At 46.4% G+C, this 21,594-nt stretch overlaps 1 protein-coding gene across 5 annotated transcripts in view; it reads left to right on the top strand.

The window, feature by feature from the left end:
• Window positions 1–21,594, top strand: part of CFLAR (CASP8 and FADD like apoptosis regulator) — a 53,970-nt gene that overhangs the window by 6,613 nt on the left and 25,763 nt on the right. For 3 of the 5 annotated variants that reach the window (XM_039912750.1, XM_029068272.2, XM_029068270.2), the window contains exons 2-3: window positions 13,445–13,845; window positions 19,560–19,598. In XM_039912750.1, coding sequence (XP_039768684.1) covers window positions 13,550–13,845; window positions 19,560–19,598 — 335 coding nt within the window. In that variant the 5' untranslated portion in view covers window positions 13,445–13,549. Of the gene's footprint in view, window positions 1–1,575; window positions 1,691–13,444; window positions 13,846–19,559; window positions 19,599–21,594 lie in introns of those variants that run through there. The other 2 variants (XM_029068271.2, XM_029068273.2) reach the window with 2 other exon arrangements.

Raw genomic sequence — 21,594 nt, 5'->3', positions numbered from 1 at the left:
TCTTCCTCCAGTTTAGGATCATTCTCTCCCTAGCACTAGCACTAGGTTTTGAATAAGTGCTGGAAGTGATTATTCCAAATTAAGTGAGGCTGGTAACTGTTGCTAGCTGTGAAATTGAACTTTTCTGTAGTCATTTACATCATTTGCAAATGCCAGAAAGGAGTAAATATTGCAAGGCAGATGTTGTATTGTGTGTGAATCATAAAAGCTAAATGAAAACCATATTAAACTTGATTTTCCCCAAATTAAAAACACCTGATTACCCCAAATTATATATATTTTTAACCACCCCCACCCCCTGGGAAATCCATAACCAACTTATAACTGTTTCATGGCTCTGAATTTGACCCAGAGCCTAGTACAGTGCTTGCACTTGGTAAGTGCTTCATCATTACCGTCATTAGCATTATTATTATTTAAGATAGTCGCAGCTCCATTTTCTTTGAACAATTAGGACCTTATTATTGCTCTTTACCATTTGAAAGCTACACCATTATTTGCTGGAATAGAAAGAAACCTCTCAAGAATGTTGGTATTTTAAAACATAGACACTATTTGAATGATTCACTTTGAAAACATGATTAGTAATAGTTCCCTTAAACTTCTACCAACAAAAATGCACGACTATTCTACCATTAAAAGTTATATCCTACTAAAAATATTAATACATTTTAAGGCTCAAAACTCTGGCAACATTTGTAAATCATGAGTACCACAAAGAGCCAGGAGATCTGGGTTCTAATCCTATCTCCTCTTCTTATCTGCTGTGTGACCTTGGGTAAGTCTCTTCACTTTTCCGTACCTCGGTTACCTCATCTGTCCTCAGATCCGACAGACAGTTACTCTCCCCCCCTTCAGAGCCTTCCTGAAGGCTCACCTCCTCCGAGAGGTCTTCCCAGACCAAAACCCCACTTTTCCTCCTCTCCCACTACCTTCTGTGTCACCCTGATTGCCTCCTTTGCTTTTCTCCCCTCCCCCAGCCCCACAGCATTTATGCATATATCTGTCATTTTATTTATTTGTATTGATGTCTGTCTTCCCTCCCTCTAGACTGTGAGGTTGTTGTGGGCAGGGATTGTCACTGTTTATTGTTGTATTGTACTTTCCCAAGCACTTAGTACAGTGCTCTGCATACGGTAAGCGCCTAATAACGATGAGTGAATGAAAGAATACGTGAATCTGTAAAATGGGGATAAAATTCCTGATCTCGCTCCTAATTAGACTCTGAGGCCCAAGAAAGACAGGGACTTCGGCATATAGTAAGGGTTTACCAGATTTTATTATTATTATTATTTATTGTCATCAAGGAAACACCAGTTGAATTCTCAGGGTTAGATTTCCAGTTTGGGATGTTAAACCAGGACTGTTGCTCTGCTTTCTCCCCTGCCCACTCTTCAGAATTTTACTGAATCGTGACCACTTCCCCCAGACTGCCAAAGCCAAATAACTGCAGGGATTGTGAAACCTGAAGCAACCAATCCCTTTGCTACTCTCCATTCCTGCTTTATTTATCTTGGCCACTTAATGTCTGCCTAGCTTCTCCTTCCCCAACTCTCCCCAGTGGGTGGAGAAGAAATGAAACTGAGGTCGTTGACTGCATCTTCCCTGTTAGTCTCCCATGATTCAAAACTCTTCTGAAGGGCAGCAAGACTGGGAATGGTCCAAGCTGTCACGAATTGGACATTGGAGGGTAAGAACAATGTTGCTTTGGAGCGGTGAGCCAGGTGGTGGTGATGATGGATGCAGAGTAAAAGGGAATTCCGGGAAATTTGGGTGTTACCGGGTTTGGCTGGCTCGTTCTGGGTGAGGAGATGATTGTGGTGATTACTCTGGCATCAGTTGTATTTTTTGTCAGATTGTCAGGTCGTCCTCTAGACTGGCAGCTCATGCTCTAGAGTGTAAGCTCATCCTCCATTCACTCATTCAGTATTATTTATTGAGCGCTTACCATGTACTAAGCGCTTGGAATGTACAAATCGATAACAATAGGGACAGTCCCTGCCCTTTGACGGGCGTACAGTCTAATCGGACTGTAAGTTCCACGTGGGCAGGGAATAATACTACAACTAATAATAATAATGGTATTTGATAAAGCGCTTACCACGTGCCAGGCATTGTACTAAGCGCTGGGGTGGGTACAAGCAAATTGGGTCGGACACAGTCCCTGTCCCATGTGGAGCTCACAGTCTTAATCTCCATTTTCCAGGTGAGGGAACTGAGGCACAGAGAAGTGAAGTGAGTTGCCAAGATCACACAGCAGACTCGTGACGGAGCAGGGATTAGAACTCACATCCTCTGACTCCCAAGCCAGTGTTCTTTCGACTAGACTGTGCTGCTTTCCTGTTAATGTGTCTGTTTATTGTTATATTATACTCTCCCAAGTGCTTAGTACAGTGCTCAACACACAGTAAGCGCTCAGTAAATATGACTGAATGACTGAATGAAGCGCTGTTCTAAGTGCTGGGATTGAGGCAAAATAATCAGACTGGACACACCCCCTGCCCCATCTGGGGTTCAAGGTCTAAGTAGGAGGAAGAATGAGTAATAATTGGGGATTTTCCCCCATTTAACAGATGAGAAAACTGAGGCACAGAGAAGTTAAGTGATGTGCTCAATGTCACACAGCAGGTGAGTGATGGAGCTTAGACTTGAATCCAGGTCCTCCGACTTCCAGACCCGTGTTCTTACCACAAGACCACGTTGCTTCTCGTGAGGTGACCAGCGTCAGAGTCAGGGTGTGGATCCTCACAGACAAGTTTTATCCGTCACAGGAAGGATTGGATAAGATGGAATGTAATGGGAGACAACTCTGGGGCTTGATGGGTGGAGGATCAGCTGGAGAGTCTAGGTTGGTAAGAGCTCAGCCAGTCAGTCAATCAATCAATCAATCCATTACTGGTATTTCTGTGTGCAGAGTGTTGTGCTAAGTGTGTGAAAGGATTCAATACAATAGAGTTGGTAGAAATAATCCTTGCCCTTAAGGAGCTTAAAGTCTGTGGTCTAGTTAATAGAGCCTGGGTCTGGAAGTCAGAAGGTTGTGGTTCATCCCTTCATTCATTCAGTCGTATTTACTAAGCACTTCCTGTATGCAGAGCACTGTACTGAGCATGTGAGAAAGTACAATACAACAATAAACAGTGACAATCCCTGCCCATAACAAGCTTACAGTCTAGAGGGAGACAGACATCAATACGATTTAAACAGACATCAATACAGATAAATAAAATGACAGGTATATACTTAAGTGCTGAGGGGCTGGACGGGGAGGAAAGAGCAAAGGGAGCAAGTCAGGGTGACGTGGAAGGGAGTGGGAGATGAGGAAAAGCGGGGTTTAGTCTGGGAAGGCCTCTTGGAGGAGATGGGCCTTCAGTAAGGCTTTGAAGGAGGAGAGTCGACTGATGGATTTGAGGAGGGAGGCATTCCGGGCCAGAGGCAGGGTGTGGGCCAGGGTTCGGCAGAGAGATAGGCAAGCTGGAGGCCCAGTGAGAAGTTGGGTGGCACCAGAGGAGCGGAGTGTGCGGGCTGGGATGGAGAAGGAGAGAAGGGAGGTGAGGTAGGAGGGGGCAAGGGGTTGGACAGCTTTAAAGCCAATGGTGAGGAGGTTTTGTTTGATACAGAGGTGGATGGACAACCTTTGGAGATTTTTGAGGCGTCGCCGTGACATGTCCTCAACGTTTCTGTAGAAAGATCATCCGGGCAGTGGAGTGAAGGCTGGACCGGAGTGGGGAGAGGCAGGAGGCTGGCAGGTCAGCAAGGAGGCCAATGCAGTAACCTAGGTGGGATAGGATGAGCGATTGTATTAATGTGGTTTCAGTTCGGATGGAGATGATAGGGTGGATTTTATCGATGTTGTGAAGGTGGGACCGACAGGATTCGCTAACGGGGTTAGAGCCAGGGTTCTCATCCTGGCTCTGCCACTTGTCTGCTCCGTGACCTTGGGCAACTCACTTCATTTCTCTGGGCCTCAGTTACCTCATTCATAACATGGGGATTGAGACTGTGAGCCCCGACTTGCTCGTATCCAGTGCTCATAACAGTGCCTGGCACATAGTAAGGGCTTAACAAATACCATTATTATTATCATTAGAAGAGTCTTGATGGTTGGAGAGGTCACTGGGCTTTCCTAATCCTAATATTGCATCCACTTATTTCGTAACACTGGAGTTCTGGTTCTTGCCAAGCCCCACGTTCAAGAAAACCCCTGCTGACATACTCACCCTGCCCGCAGCTGCGGGCACACAGATTGTCTCACCCAACTCCATGCCATATGGCAGGCGGCCAGGCTCGGTTTTCCTGACAGATTCTCCCTGAGCGACAGGCAGCGGGATGGCTGGACTGAGAGGTCATTTGGGAGGTGGGCTTTCACCGGGCCCTGGTTGACCTTGCTCTGTGTGCAGTAGGTATTCCTTTTCACTGCGAAATGGCCTGCGGACATCCAATAATAACACTAATAATAATAGCAGTAATAATGATGATGATGATGATGATGGGGGTATTTGTTAAGCAGGATAGAAAGAGCATCAATTCTTTTGAAATGTGGTGCTGAAGAAGGCTTTTGAGAGCACCATGGACTGCCCGAAAGACAAACAAATGGATTTTAGAGCAAATTAAACCAAAGTGGTCTGTGGAAGGCCAAATGACTCGACTTAGATTAGCATATTTTGGACACATCATCAGGAGGACTCATTCTCTGGAGGAGACACTAATGCTAGGAAGAGTACAGGGAAGATGTGGAAAAGGCAGACCGGCAGCTACATGGATAGAGACCATAACGGTGATAACGGAAGAACCATTAGAAAGGTTGCGGATTATGGCAAAAGACAGGACGTTCTGGAGAAAGAATACCCTTGGAGTACCTATGAATCGGAAATGACTCGATGGCACTTAATAATAATAATAATAATAATTTGTTAAGTGCTTACTATGTGTCAAGCACTGTTCTAAGCGTTGGGGTGGAAACAAATTAATGAGGTTGGACGCAGTCCCTGTCCCACCTGGGGGTCACGGTCTTAAACCCCATTTTATTCATTCATTCAATAGTATTTATTGAGCGCTTACTATGTGCAGAGCACTGTACTAAGTCCTTGGGATGAACAAGTCGGCAACAGATAGAGACAGTCCCTGCCGTTTGACGGGCTTACAGTCTAATCGGGGGAGATGGACAGACAAGTTGAGGTAACCAAGGCCCAGAAAAGTGAAGTGACTTGCCCAGGGTCACACAGCAGACAAATGGTGGAATGGGGATTAGAACCCAGGTCCTTCTGACTCCCAGGCCTGGGCTATAGCCACTAGGCCGTGCTGCTTCCCATAGACCGGGCTGCTTCTGCCAAATAGTAGCAGGGGAGAACCGTGCTATTAAGATGGCACTGTGTTTGGTCCATGTGGGCCTTAGCATTTTGTTGGCAGAAAATGGCCTGGTGAGCTCATAGTGAAAAATTGTGGGACGCCAAAACGATTCTGTTGATTGCCTCCCCTCTCCCCCACTCCGCCAGATATGGCTCTCGAGCAGCTGGGTCTGGTTGGGGGCTGGAGAGCAAGATAAATCAGCTTAAACTCAAAAATTGTAGCACAGCGATTGGAGGGAAGGGTTGAGTGCGGAGGCCCTGTGCTTCCGTTGTACTTTCCCAGTCATTTAGTACGGTGTGTCGCGATCAATCAATCAGTGGCATTTATTGAGTGCTTGCTTTGCACAGAGCTCTGTACTAAGCGCTTGGAAGAGTACAACAGTTGGTAGACCTGTTCCTTGTCCACAGTGTGCTTACAATGTAGCAGGGGAGGCAGACGTTATGATAAAAAAAGAATTACCCCAACTCCGCTACTTACCTGTGGTGTGACCTTGGGCAAGTCACCTCACTTCTCTATGCCTAAGTGACCTTATCTATAAAATGGGGATTGAGACTGTGAGGTCCACGTGGGACAGGGACTGTGTCCAACCCGATTTGCTTGTATCTCCCCCCCAGCACTCAGTACAGTGCCTGGCACATAGTAAGCGCTTAACAAATACCACAATTATTATTATTATTATCTAGGGGTATGCATATAATAATGATGATGGTGTTTGTTAAGCACTTACTATGTGCCAAGCACGACGCAGAAGGGAGAGTCAGGGGAAAAGAGGGCTTAATCGGGAAGGCCTCTTGGAGGAGATGGGACCTTAATAAGGCTTTGAAGATAGGGAGAGTGGTGGTCTGGCCTATGGAGGGGGAAGGTCAGAGAGAAGGCGTGGGAAAGAGTTTGGAGACAAAGCGACACAGTGAGCAAGCTGGTGCTGGAGGAGCGGAGAGTGCGAGCTGGGCTGTAATAAGAGATCAGTGAGGTGAAGTAGGAGGGGGTGAGCTGGTTGAGGGCTTTCAAGCCGATGGAAAGGAGTTTCTGTTGGATGCGGAGGTTGGATGGGAAATCACTGGAGGTTCTTGAGGAGTGAGGAGACATGGCCTAAGCTTTCTTTAGAAAACTGATTATTAGTAATAATAATAATAATCATCTTGGTATTTGTTAAGCGCTTACTATGTACCAAGCACTGTTCTAAGCGCTGGGATAGATAGAAGGTAATCAGGTTCTAGATAGAAGGTAATCCTCTCTCGCCCCGCTCCGGTCTATTCTTCACTCCGCTGCCCGGCTCATCTTCCTGCAGAAATGATCTGGGCCTGTCACTCCCCTTCTTAAACAACTCCAGTGGTTGCCTATCGACCTCCGCTCCAAACAGAAACTCCTCACTCTAGGCTTCGAGGCTCTCCGTCACCTCGCCCCTTCCTACCTCTCCTCCCTTCTCTCTCTCTACCACCCACCCCGCACGCTCCGCTCCTCCGCCGCCCACCTCCTCACCATCCCTCGGTCTCGCCTATCCCGCCGTCGACCCCCGGGTCACGTCCTCCCACGGTCCCGGAACGCCCTCCCTCCTCACCTCCGCCAAACTGATTCTCTTTCCCTCTTCAAAACCCTACTTAAAAATCACCTCCTCCAAGAGGCGTTCCCAGACTGAGCTCCTCTTCCCCCTCTACTCCCTCTGCCGTCCCCCCTTTACCTCTCCGCAGCTAAAGCCTCATTTTCCCCTTTTCCCTCTGCTCCTCCACCTCTCCCTTCCCATCCCCACAGCACCGTATTCGTCCGCTCAACTGTATATATTTTCGTTACCCTATTTATTTTGTTAATGAATTGTACATCGCCTCGATTCTATTTAGTTGCCATCGGTTTTTACGAGATGTTCTTCCCCTTGACGCTGTTTATTGCCATTGTTCTCGTCTGTCCGTCTCCCCCGATTAGACTGTAAGCCCGTCAAACGGCAGGGACCGTCTCTATCTGTTGCCGACTTGTTCATCCCAAGCGCTTAGTACAGTGCTCTGCACATAGTAAGCGCTCAATAAATACTATTGAATGAATGAAAGGTTGTCCCACATAGGGTTCACAGTCTTCATCCCCATTTACAGTTGAGGTAACTGAGGCTCGGAGAAGTTAAGTTACTTGCCCAAAGTCACAAAGCTGACAAGCAGCGGAGGCAGGATTAGAACCCATGACCTCTGACTCCCAAGCCTGTGCTTTTTCCACTATTCATTCATTCATTCAATAGTATTTATTGAGCGCTTACTATGTGCAGAGCACTGTACTAAGCGCTTGGGATGAACAAGTCGGCAACAGATAGAGACAGTCCCTGCCGTTTGACGGGCTTACAGTCTAATCGGGGGAGACGAACAGACAAGACACTAAGCCACGCTGCTTCTCTTTATTATTGTTATTATTATTATTATTATTACTATGGTATTTGTAAGTGCTTACTATGTGCCAAGTACTGTTCTAAGTGCTGATCCAGGCAGCAGAGTGAAGCATGCTCCACTTTCCTCATCTCCCACTCCCTTCTCCATCGCTCTGACTTGCTCCCTTTGCTCTCCTTCCCCCCGCACCCAAGCCCCACAGCACTTATGTCCATAGCTGTCATTTTATTTATTTGTATTGATGTCTGTCTCCCCCTCTCTAGACTGTGAGTTTGTTGTGGGCAGGGATTGTCCCTGTTTATTGTTGTACTGTATTTTCCCAAGCGCTTAGTACAGTGCTCTGCACACAGTAAGCACTTAATAAATACGACTGAATGAATGAATGACCTGGAATAGGGAGATGCAGGAGTAGGGAGGTCAGTGAGAAGGCAGATGCAGTAGCACAGGTGAGCTAGGAAAAGTTCTTCGACCGGCGTAATAACAGTTCGGATGGAGAGGAAAGGGTGGATTTTAATAATGTGGTGAAGGCCGAATTAACAAGATTTTATGACCGACTGGATATGACTTGTATGAGAGAGATGAGTCAAGGATAAAGCCAAGGTTACAGGCTTGTGAGATAGGGAGGTCAGTGGCATTTTTTTTTTTTTACAGTGATGAGAAAGGCTTGGGAAGGACAGTTTTTTGGGGAGGAAAGAATAATAGTTCAGTTTTGAGGCATTGGTGGGATGTCCAGGTAGAGATGTCCTGAAGGTAGGAGGAAATATGGGACCCCAGTGGAGAGAAGTCAGGGCTGGAGAAATCAATTTCCATAGAGATGATAGTTGAAGTCATGGGAGCCAATGAGTTTTTCAATCGAGTGGGTGCAGATGGAGAATAGAAGGGGACCCAGAACTGAACCTTGAGGAACTCCCACAGTTAGGGGGTGGGAGGCAGAGGAGGAGCCCGCATAATAGACCCAGAAGAAGCAGTCAGAGAGATACGAGGAGAGCCAGGAGAGGACAGTGTCAATGAAGCCAAAGTCGGATAATGTTTCCAGGAGAATAGGGTGGTCCACAGTGTCCAAGCCAGATGAGGGTTCGAGGAGGATTGGGATGGAGCCAGGGACATCAGAATTTGGGAAAGAGGAGGTCACTGTGACCTTAGAGAGAGCTGTTTCTATGGAGCGAAGGGGACGGAAGCCAGAATGGAGGGTGTTGAAGAGAGAAATTGGAGGAGAGGAAGTGGAGGCCGCAGATGTGAACAATTCGCACGAGGAGTGCGGAGAGGAATGGTAGGAGGAAGATGGGGCGATAACCGGAGGGAGCCGGGGGGTCAAGGGAGGATTGTTTTAGGATGGGGAGACAGGAGTATATTTGAAAGTGATGGGGAAGAAGCCATTGGAGAGCGAACAGCTGACCATGGTGGTCAGGGAGGGAAGAAGGGAAGGGGGCAAGTGTTATAATAAGGTATGAAGGGATGAAGTTAGAGGTGGAGGTGGAAGGAGTAGATTTTGACAGAAAGTGTGAGATGTCTTTTTGAGACTCTGCAGGGAGAGTCAAAATGGATGGAGGAGGAGGACAAGGAGGAAACTGGAGAGAAGCAGAGGAGTTTAGGGAGATCACGTACTAAGTAAACTCCTATCACTCTTCTCACTCAGCTGTTATGAAAGGAAAGCTTTCTCCACATGTTCTCTGGTTTTCACCCAAAAAAATAAAAATAAATCTCAGCCTGGTTGGGGAAATTGGGAATTCCACATTCTGCCAATATAGGGTTACATCAGGGCTGAAAATGTCATTTGTACTGAAACCTGGTAATGAGTTTATTAAAATGACATCGGTCATCTGATAGAAATTTTCCCGTGACAAAGATCAGGCAAAGTCTAAAAACATCAGTTTCTACCTCCACTGACCATTTATTTTTACCGTCTTCTGCTTTTCACTTCACTAAATCGTAATTCCAGAATTCTCGCCACAGAGCAGGTAGTTTCAGTCCACCTCTAAAACCTCCAAAATAGTGGAGGTTTACGGGTAATGGGGATGCTGAGAATCGTGCATGCATTAGCAGACACAGTAGAAGTGCTAAAACTATCGATGGTATTTTTTATGGAGCACCTAGCCTGTGTTAAGCCGTTATTACTTAGCGCTTGGGCGAGTATAAGGCTCAGTGGAAAGAGCCCGGGCTTGGGAGTCAGAGGATGTGGATTCTAATCCCAGCTCTGCCACTTGTCTGCTGTGTGACCCTGGGCAAGTCACTTCACTTCTCTGGGCCTCAGTTACTTCACCTGTAAAATGGGAATTGAGACTGTGAGCCCCACGTGGGACAGGGACTGTGTCCAACCTGATTTGCTTGTATCGACCCGAGTAGTTCAGTGCCTGGCACATAGAAAGCACTTAAGTGCTGTAATTATTATTATTATTTTTAGGGTTGGGAGCCCCATGATGATGATGATGAAGGTATTTGTTGAGCGCTTACTATGTATCAAGCACTGTTCTGAGCACTGGGGTAGATGCAAGATAATCAGGTTGGACATCGTCCCATGTGGGGCAAACACTTTATCCGACATGGGACAGGGACTGCGTTCAATCCGATTTGCTTGTACTCACCCCAGCTTAACAAATACCGTGATTATTATTATCTGATTAGCATATATTTGCTATTCATTGGTATGTATTTGATATTCTCCCCCACCCCCCAACCCCACAGCCCTTATGTACCTGTCTTTAAACTAGATCTTATAAATTACTTATTCTTATTAATGCCAGTCTCCCCCTCTAGACTGGAAGCTGGTTATGGCTAGGGAACCTATCGGCTAATTCTGTTGTGAGGTACTCTCTCAAGAGCTTAGAATAGTGCTCTGCACGTAGTAAGTGCTCAATAAATACCATTGGTTGATTATTCATGCCATCATTCATTCATTCAATTGTAATTATTGAGCGCTTACTGTGTGCAGAGCACTGTACTAAGTAGTTGGGGAAGTACAATACAACAAAACGGTGACATTCCCTGCCCACAATGAGCGTACAGTCTAGAGGGGTTTCCCCTTGGTATACGACATATCATCATTCTCCCCACGTTCAAAGACTTATTCAAAATCCCACCTCCTCCAAGGGGGCTTCCTCAACTAAGCCCCTGATCTTCTGCTTCGCCCTTGCTCTTGGATCTGTACCCTTTAAGACTTGATATTCTTGCCATCCTCAGCCCCATATAACTTTTGTACCAATTTTAATATCTATCTCCATTTTAGGCTGTAAGCTCCTCGGGGTGGAGAACAATTCTACCGACTCTGTTGTACCATACTCTCTCAAGAGCTTAGGACAGGGCTCTGCACACAGTAAGCGCTCAATAAATACCACCAATTGATCAAGCGATCAATGTCAAGAAAGTTCTCGTGGGAAATATCATTTTAAAAAACCCAAAGATTTTGAATGGGCTTGGGAAAAAAAGGCAGACACCGTATCATTATCGTCAGGTACAAGACTTTGTTAAATGATGCATCTAATGAGAACGATTTCAGTAGAAAACTAGTGAATAAGACATGATGAGTAATAAGTGACTTTGCCCCAGCATTTGGCATCTAGTAAGCATTTAATAAACGCCATAATAATAAATAATAACGATTCAGTATCCATTGGGAGTCGAGAGCTGCTACTCACCTCAACCCGCTCCGTGCCATGAAGATGCCACGTCCTGCTCCGTTCTGCTATTTAGCCATGGGCATCAGGGCCAGTTGAAGGACATTCCAAGTGCTTAGTACAGTGCTCTGCACATAGCACTCAAAAAATACTACTGAATGAATGAAGGAAGGACAGGATATTCCCAGTGCGGTGCCTAGGGAAATAACTTCTCCCTCCCACCTCCCCCAGCATAATAATTATGCTGTTTCTTTAAGAGCTGACTGTGTGTCAAGTGCTGTCCTAAGCCCTGGAGTAGATGAAAGTTCATCAAGTTGGGCATAGTTCCTATCACACATTGGGCTCACAAGTAGGAGGGAGATCAGGCGTTGAATCCCCATTTTATAGAAGAGGAAACTGAGGTATAGAGAAGTGCAGTAAACAGGTGCTGTGGAGAGGGGAAGGGGAGTAGAGCAGAGAGAGGGAATCGGGGCGATGGGGAGGGGAGGAGGAGCAGAGGAAAAGGGAGGCTCAGTCTGGGAAGGCCTCCTGGAGGAGGCGAGCTCTTAGTAGTGACTCGTCCAGGGTCACACAGCAGGTCTATGGCAGAGTTGGAATTCAAACCCGGGTTTTCTCCCTGCTAGTTCCGTCCCCTTTCCACCAGGCTACTGTGGGATTTGCAGAGGAAAAAAGAGGATTCCCAGGTACAAAGTGCCAAAAATTCTTGTCACCATTTGGCTCAATCAATCAGTGGTATTTATTGAGCGCTTACTACGTGCAGAGGACTGCACTAAGGGCTTGGAAGAGAACAACAGAATTAGCAGGTACGCTCCCTGCCCGTAACACGCTTACAGTCTAGAGGGAAACAAGCGAGTGGCCTGTAATGCTGGAAGAGTTTTATTTCAGCAGTTTGGGCTTCAGTCCCTCTGTGGGGTGACGACAATCAGTGGCTTCTCGAGTTAACATGGCAAGTCACGACTTGAGCTCTTGATTCCGCAGCCAACCGCTTGTGTCGTTAGCAGCTTCTGTTCCCAGCCTATAATGTCTCATCCAAAAAAAGCCCACAGTCATGGCTCAGCGAATATCATTAACTCTCTCTTCTCCATCCCTCTAGACTGTAGGCTTCTTGGAGGCAGGGAACAAGACTACCCACTCTGTGAACAAGACTACCCACTCTGTTATGCTATGTTCTAACTCTGTTAGAAGCAGCGTGGCTTAGTGGCAAGAGCCGGGTTTGGGAGTTAGAGGTCATGGGTTCTCATGCTGGCTCCGCCACTTCTCAGCTGTGTGACTTTGGGCAACTCACTTAACTTCTCTGTGCCTCAGTGACCTCATCTGTAAAATGAGGATTAAGATTGTGAGCCCCACGTGGGACAACCTGATTACCTTAGAGCAGTGCTTGGCACATAGTAAGCACTTAACAAATACCAACATTATTATTATGTTGGACTCTCCCAAGCGCTCAGTACGGTGCTCTGCGCACAGTACTCAATTACTCCAGTACACATTACTCAATAGTAATGATGGTATTTGTTCAGTGATTTAGTTTCGGGCACAGTACTAAGCGCTGGAATGGAAACAGCAAATCGGGTTGGACACAGTCCCTGTCCCACGTGGGGCTCACAGGCTCAAGTCCCATTTTACAGATGAGGGCACTGAGGTGCAAAGAAGTGAAGTGACTCACCCAAGGTCCTACAGCAGACAAGTGGTGGAGTCGAGATTAGACCCCGTGACCTTCTGACTCCCAGGGCCGTGCTCTATCCACTACGCAGATATGATTGGTCGACGCTTGTGATTTTGATCACGAGTTGTATAGATTTGCCTCTGAAACCTAATTAAATTTTACAAGCTATGAAGCATTTGTATCCTTGTGAAGGGTTTTTTTTTTTGTTCTCGGTGTCATGTGTGGTTTCACTTCCTAAAAATGACGTCATTTTTCTGAATGACTATTAGGGTATTCCACTTTACATTCTCTATTGTGGGTGGCTGGGTTGTCGCTGGGGATTTACATCGGGCATCCTTTAAAATGAGGTCTTAGCTCAACAGAGCACCTAAAGTGTGAGCAAGAGCAATCTTTAAATTGTAGTCTGTCTTCTCTCCCTTGCCAAGAGTTTTTTTTTTCTTTACTCTGTCCTCTGCCCACAGAACGTCGGGTCTAAAAGGAATGAGACAAGGCATCCACAATGAACGTGGTCAGTGTGGCTTCATCCTGAGCGGGCCAGAGAGTCTCTCCACCCCGGGAGCCTTGGCATGAGTGTGTCCAGGGTGGCGGCCGCGGTCATCCAGCAGGTCGAAGAGGAGCTGGATGAAGAAGAGAAGGAGACGCTGGTGTTCCTGTGCCGGGACCTGGCCCCCGACCTGCCGTCCGCGGACGTCAGGGAGCTCCTGAGGGCCTTGAATGACAGGGACCAGCTGACCCTGGCCGCTCTCTCCGAGTTGCTCTACCGAGTGAAGAGGTTTGACCTGCTCAAGAGGATCCTCAAGACGGAGAGAGCCACCGTGGAGGCCAACCTGATCAGGAATCCCCGGCTCGTCTCTGATTATAGGTACTTTTTGTTTTTATGGTATTTTTATTATTATTATTAACAATAATAATAATAATGGTATTTGTTAAGCGCTTACTATACGCCAGGCACTGCACCAAGTGCTGGGGTAGATCCAAGTTAATCAGGTTGGACACAGTTCCTATCCCACATGCGGCTCACCCGCTTATCCCCCTTTTACAGATGAGGCCAGTGAAGTGACTTGCCCGAGGTCACGCAGCGGACAAGAGGTGGAGCTGGGATTAGGCCCCAGGTCCTTCTGACTCCCAGGCCCATGCTCTAGCCACTAAGCCACGCTGCTTCTCTCATCGCCATTTGTCTCTTTGGGAGGCTGGGCTGGCAGAGATGGCAGAGGGAGAAGTTGACGTGTGGTGGCTCGCCCAGGGTATTGATTCAGGAAGGAAAGTTTTCCCTGCACTATCAGCAGTAGTAGTTATTGATCGCCTAAGGTGTGCATAGCAATCTATATGTGGTATTTATTGAGTACTTACTTTGTACTGAGCATTGCACTCAGCGCTTGGGAGAGCACAATACCACAGAATTGTGCCAGTGAGTGCCTTAGAGAGTTGATCTCCTGAAAGGTGGACTGAAAAAAACTGTAATGAAAATGGAAGAAATCAATTCATTCATTTATTCAATCGTATTTATTGAGCGCTTACTGTGTGCAGAGCACTGTATTAAGCAACACTGAGAAGCAGTGTGGCTTAGAGGAAAGAGCACAGGCTTGGCAGTCAGAGGAAGTGGGTTCTAATCCTGGCTCTGCCACTTGTCTGCCGTGTGACCTTGGGTAAGTCACTTAACTTCTCTTGGCCTCAGTTCCCTCATCTGTAAAATGGGAATTAAGACTGTGAGCCCCACGTGGGACATCCTGATTACCTCGTATCTACCGCAGCACTTAGTGCAGTGCCTGGCACATAGTATGCACTTAACAAATACCATCATTATTATTATTACAATGCAACAATAAACAGTGACAATCCCTGCCCACAGCAAGTTCCAAGTCTAGAGTGGGGAAGAACAGTCTGGTCTCCATGGTTCAGGCAGAGAAGTGGGTAGGTGAGGGCTGTCGGCAACTTTCAGATTCAGACTGGCATCCGATGCCAGAGAAAAAGCTGATCCACGAGTAAGGTTTCCTCAGACACTCTAGAAGTGCAGCTTTCAAACCTTGGTCCTCTAGAGGATCAGCCTGGTTCTCTGGAATTCATTCCTTCCCACTTCCTAAAAACTGTTCTCTAACTGGTTGGGTTTTCCAGTTGTCTATCCCCGCAGACCCTCAAATCGTCATTTTCCCCACCTTCTCTGGGCCCCCTTATGCTGAGAAGCAGTGTGGCCGAGGGAAGAGGTCCCTGGCCGAAGAGACTGGAGACCTGGGTTCTAACCCTGGCTCCGTCACTTCCGTTAATCATTCAGTCCGTATTTATTGAGCACATACTGCGTGCAGAGCACTGTGCTAAACTCGTGGGAGACTTCTGTACCACAGTGTTGGAAGACATGATCCTCTAGATCCTTTTGGCTGAAAACTCACTGAGGGCTGGGACCATATTTCCCAATTTTGTTATATTGTACTCTCCCAAGTGTGTACAGCTCTCTGTACACAGTAAACACTCAATAAATATCATTTCTGGGGGTAAACACTTGCCTTCTGTGTTGCATTTGCCGCTCTGTACCTCAGTTTCCTCATTTAATCAATTTGTTAATATTTAACAAACACTGCAGTTGTTATTATTAAGCTCTGAAACTCCAAAGAGAATCTAGTCTAAGGTCAAGTAAGATGCAAGGACTTCTTCACAGCTTCTTTTTCCTGACTGGTTTTCACTCATCTTGGCATTTCTGACTCCATATATTAAAAACTCAAATACCCAATCTTCACAGTTCTGAGGATAATCTAGAGAAGCAGTATTTTCTTTAAGTCCAAATTCGGTTATGTTGTATCTCAGGTAACTAAGGTGACGTACAAGATGAAAGATTTCCTGATCTTTTCCTTTCCCGCTGTGACCTTCTCTGAGTGCCCACTGGGTGTTTTTAATCACCGTTTCCATTGTTCAGGTTGGCTCTGGTAAGTTTCTCAGAGAAAAGACCGTCTCCTCTAGTTTCAGTATTTCATTTTACAGTTTAATCTCGTTTCCTTGCGTGTTGTTAACGGCGATGGTGGAAAATCGCCCAACAGCCTGTTCTGAGTAAAAGCCCTTCATGTTCTTAAAGTATGTCCTTATTGTAGTTCATATAAAAATAATAATATTAATGATGATGGTATTTGTTAAGCCCTTACTATGTGCCAAGAACTTTCTAAGTGCTGGGAGAGATACAAGGTAATCAGGTTGTCCCATGTGGGGCTCACAGTCTTCATCCCCATTTTCCAGATGAGGTCACTGAGGCTCAGAGAAGTTAAGTGACTTGCCCAAAGTCACACAGCTGATCAGTGGCAGAGCTGGGACTAGAACCCAAGACCTCTGACCCCCAAGCCCGTGCTCTTTCCACTAATCCATGCTGCTTCTCCACATCACATCAATCCCCTTAGACCTTCCTTCTAGGTTGTGTTTTCTTCACTTTTAATCACCTCTGGGACTCTAACCTGTTGTGTGACCTTGGACAAGTCACTTCACTTCTCTGGGCCTGACTTTGCTCAGCTGTATTATGGGGATAAGATTCCCACTCTTCTCTCCCACCCCCGCTTCTTAGATTTTGAGTCTCTTATGGGACTGTGTCTAATTTACTGATTAATAATAATGTTGTTATTTGTTAAGCGCTTACTATGTGCAGAGCACTGTTCTAAGCACTGGGGGAGATACAGGGTATTCACGTTGTCTCACATGAGGCACACAGTTAATCCCCATTTTACAGATGAGGTAACTGAAGCACAGAGAAGTTAAGTGACTTGCCCACAGTCATACAGCTGCCAAGTGGCAGAGCCGGGCTTCAACCCCATGACCTCTGACTCCCAAGCCCGGTCTCTTTCCATTGAGCGAAGTATGCAGACTGGGTCGTGATAAGGAATCAGGAAGATAAAGTAGGAAGGGGAGAGCTGGTTGAGGGAATTAAAGCTGATGGTAAGGGGTTTCTGTTTGATGTGGGGATAGAAGGGCAACCACTGGAGGTTCTGGAAGAGTGGAGAGACATGGACTGAATAGGTTGGTTTTTTTTAGAAAAATAATCTGGGCAGTAGAGTGAAGTATAGATTGGAGTGGGGAGAGACAGGAGGCAGGGAGATCGATGAGAAGTTTAAGCCGTGCCTCTTGTGGGCTTTACATCCGACAGACGATTCCTCTCCTCGCCTTCAAAACCACATCTCCACCAAGACGCCTTCCCCGACTCTGCCCTCATTTCCTCTTCTCCCACTCCCTTCTGCGTCACCCTCACCCTTAGATTTGCTCCCTTTTATTCACCCCTCCCTCGGCCCCACGGGACTCATGTCCCATATCTGTAATGCATTTACTGATATTACTGTCAGTCTCCTCCTCTAGCCTGTAAACTCACTGTGGGCAGGGTATGTGTCTCTATCGACTCTGTTCTGTTGTACTCTCCCAAGCAGTTAGTGGTCCTCTGCACACATTAAGCTCTCCATAAATACATATGATTGATTGAGGCAGATGCAGAAGTCAAGGTGAGATAGGTGCTTGGATCAATTTGGATGGGGAGGAAAGGGTGGATTTTAGCAATGCTCGGAAGATAGAACCAACAGGATTTGGTGACAGATTGAATACGTGGGTTGAATGAGGGAGGATTTGATAATGACGCGGTTACGGGTTTATGAGACAGGGAGGATGGTGGTGATGTCTTCACTGATGGGAAAGCTGGGAAGACAGGGTTAGGGTGGGAAGATGAGGAGTTCTGTTTTGAACATGGTTAAGTTCGAGGTGTCGGTGGGACGTCCAAATCGAGGCGTCTTGAAGGCAGGAGGAAGTGCGAAACTGCAGAGAGAGACATCAGGGCTGGAGATGGAGATTTGGGAATCATCCACATAGAGATGGTAGTCGAAGCCTTGGGAGCAAATGAGTTCTCTAAGGGAGCGAGTAGAATAGAAAGCACAGAACTGAGCCTCGAAGGGCTCCCACTGTTAGGGAGGAGCCGGCCAAAGAGACTAAGAAGCAGACAGAGAGACAAAGAGAACTAGGAGAAGAGAGTGTCGGTGAAGCCGAGGTTAGATAATGTATCCAAGAGAAGGGGTCTGAAGTATTGAAGGCCATTGAGAGATCGAGGAGGATTAGGATGGAGTTCATTCTCAACTCCTGTAGGAGCATCTAGAACTTCAAGCACTAGCATATCTTGTTTTTTTCTCCTCTCAGTCACTGCTGATGACATGTTAAGCCTCAGGTGTGTGTCTCTAAATCATATCTGTGTTTTTGTCGAGTGTGTTCTTAAATCTCTTTAACATGCTTTTAGGCTTTTATCATTGGTTTTTTGATGTTTATGAGGTCCTTGCATTTTATGCTCTGATTGTCCAAATGAGAAGCTACTCATGAACAGAAATTCATTATAATTCCTCGTACCATGCTCGGCTCACAGTAGTCAGTGATGACTGCTATTGGCTCACTTGGTGACTCTCTGAGAACAGGGTATTATAGTTCTGTGACCTCGCTGTCGACCCCTTACCCACGTCCTCCCTCTGACCGGGAACTCCCTCCCTCTCCATATACGACAGACCACCCCCCTCCTCGCCTTCGAAGCCCTCCTAAAATGACATCTCCTCCAAGACGCCTTCCCTAACTAACCTCTCATTTCCCCTACTCTGTGTCACTCTTGCTCTTGTATCTCCACCCTTTAAGCGATAATTATACCATATCATTATTATGGTATCTTAAGCGCTTTCTTTGAAAAGCAAGGCTCTAAGCGATGGGGTCGATACATTTAATAGGTTGGACACAGTCCAAGTCCCTCGTGGGACTCACAGGAGGTAGAATAGGTATTAATCTCCATTTTACATTTGAGGAAACTGAGGCACAGAGACATAAAGTGACTTGCCCAAGGTCACCCAGCGAGCAGTTGGCAGGGCCAGGGATTAGAACACAGATTTTCTGACTCCCAAGCCCATGCTCTTGCCACGTAGGCCCATGATGCGTCTCCATGAATGTATCCATAATTTATTCATATTAATGTCTATGTCCCCCTCTATACTCTAAGCTCTTTGGGAGCAGGTATGTGTCTACCACCTCTGTTACCACTGTACTCTCCCAACCGCTTTATACAGTGCTAATAATAATAATTATGGTATTGGTGAAGCGCTCACTATGAGCCCAGGCACTGTACTAAGCATTGGGGTGGAAACCAGCAAATCCGGTTGGACACAAATCCCTGTCCCATGTGGGGCTCACAGTCTCCATCCCCATTTTACAGACGAGGTAACTGAGGCCCAGAAAAGTGAAGTGACTTGCCCCAGGTCACATGGCAGACAAGTGGGGAACCGGGATTAGAATTTATGATCTTCGGACTCCTAAACCAGGCCTCTATCCACTATGTCGTGCTGCTTCTGTACACAGGAAGTGTTCAATAAATGCCATCGATTGAAATATCCAAGTGTGATTTTTCCATACTCCTCTTAGAGAGTCCAGACCTAGATCCAGGACTCCAGTAAGACTCTCTTTAACCCTTCAATGAAATAGAATGACTACCCAGTACCTACTTGAAATTTTCCTACTTAAGCACCCCCACTATCTAACTGGCTTTGTCTTTGGTCTTATCCTCTTTTTTACAGTATTTGTTAAGTGCTTTCTATGTTCCAGGCACGGTTCCAGTCACTGGGATAGATACAAGCTAATCAGGTTAGACACAGTCCTTGTCATTCATTCATTCATTCATTTATTCAGTCATATTTATTGAGCGCTTACTGTGTGCAGAACATTGTACTAAGCTCTTGGAAAGTAGAAATCAGGAACAAAGGGAGACAGTCCCTGCCCACAATGGGCTCACACTCTAGAGAAGCAGCATGGCTCAGTGAAAAGAGCACGGGCTTGGGAGTCAGAGATCATGGGTTCGAATCCCAGCCCTGCCACTTGTCAGCTGTGGAACTGTGGGCAAGTCACTTAACTTCTCTGTGCCTCAGTTCCCTCATTTGTAAAAGGGGATTAAGACTGTGAGCCTCATGTGGGACAACCTGATTACCCTGTATCTACCCCAGTGCTTAGAACAGTGCTCCGCACATAGTAAGCGCTTAACAAATACCAACATTATTATTATTATTAGAAGGGGGGAGACAGACATCAAAACAAGTAAACAGGCATCGATAGCATCAATACAAATAAATAGAATTATAGATATATACAGTAAACACATCAAAACGAGTAAACAGGCATTAATGTAAATAAATAGAATTATAGCTATGCACATATATATATATATACACAAGTCCTGTGGGTGGGACATGTTGAGTTGTTCCCGTGGGGCTCACAGTCTTAATCCCCATTTTACAGATGGGGGTAACTGAGGCACAGAGAAGTGAAGTGACTGGCCCGAGGTCACATAGCAGACAAGTAGCAGAGCAGGGATTAAAACACAGGTCCTTCTGACTCCCGGGCCTGGACTGGTATCTACTAGGCCACTCTTCTTTTGAGTTCCCAAAGGTATCGCCTTGCACTGAATCCTTTTGAACTGCATTCTGTTTTGCCTGATCATTTGTACTTAACTTATCAAGGACCCTTTAAGTGATTTTTGTCTTCCAGGTGGCTTTCAGTTTTGTTTCCTAATTTTGGGGAGAAGCAGGGGGTTTTGTTGGGGAAATGTTCTAGGTGTGGGAGTGCTCTTCACAGCTGTTTGTGGTCAAGAGGGATAAAATTGAGAGGGTCCTGGTTCCTATTGAGGTGGGGAGGGAGGGAGAGAGAAGGAGACAGAGCGAGAGAATAAGGAGACAGAGCAAGAGAGAAGGAGATGGGGGAGCGAGAGAGAAAGGGATGGGAGAGCGAGCGAGAGAGAGAGAGAGACAGCGAGGGATGTGGGAGCGAGAGATAAAAGGACGGGAGCACGAGAAAGGGATGAGGGAGCGACTGAGAGAGAAAAGGGCAGGGGAGTGTGAGAGAGAAAAGAATGGGGGAATGAGAGAGAGGGACGAAGGAGTGAGAGGAAAAGGGACTGGGGAGAGAGAAAGGGATAGAGGGGTGAGAGAGAAAGGGATGGGGGAGTGCGAGAGAGGAAACGACTGTAAGCTTTTTATGGGCAGGGAATGTGTCTACCAAGTCAGTATTGTACTGTCCCAAGTTCTTAATACAGTACTTTGCATCGAGTGAGCATTCAGTAAATACCATTGATCGAACAGAGGGAGATGAGGGGGAGAGAGAGAGAGAAAGAGAATGAGACCTCCCAGTTTTCTTCTGGCTCCTGTGAGACACTGATGATATTTCTCATCATCCTGAGCCCCAAGCGGTGGCTGGGCAAATTTTTTCCTGGGAAACAATTTCAGTCGGATTGGGAGCAGGGAAAGGAAACACTCCTGACATGGAGGTGGTGGCAATAGCAAGAAGCGGTAATAGTATTTATCGAGCCCCACTGTACTCTTAAGTGCTTGAGAAGTACGAAACCGAGAAGTCACACATTCCCTGCTCTCAAGGAGCTAATACTCTAATGGAGGCGATAGACATAAACAAACAGAAATCAATCAAAGTAAATTATTCATTGTGCAGTTGAATAAAATATGTACACCAGTGATGAGGATGAGGATATACAAGGCTAGAGTTGGCATGTAGTTTGGGTGACTTGGGGTGTGGGAATCCATCATCATCATCATCATCAACAACAACAATCATATTTACTGAGCGCTTACTCTGT

This window comes from Ornithorhynchus anatinus, chromosome 7, assembly GCF_004115215.2.
Source record: "Ornithorhynchus anatinus isolate Pmale09 chromosome 7, mOrnAna1.pri.v4, whole genome shotgun sequence".
Lineage (NCBI taxonomy): Eukaryota > Metazoa > Chordata > Mammalia > Monotremata > Ornithorhynchidae > Ornithorhynchus > Ornithorhynchus anatinus.
Note: the sequence above shows the minus strand (reverse complement) of the source record. Positions and strands in the feature narration are given on the sequence as shown.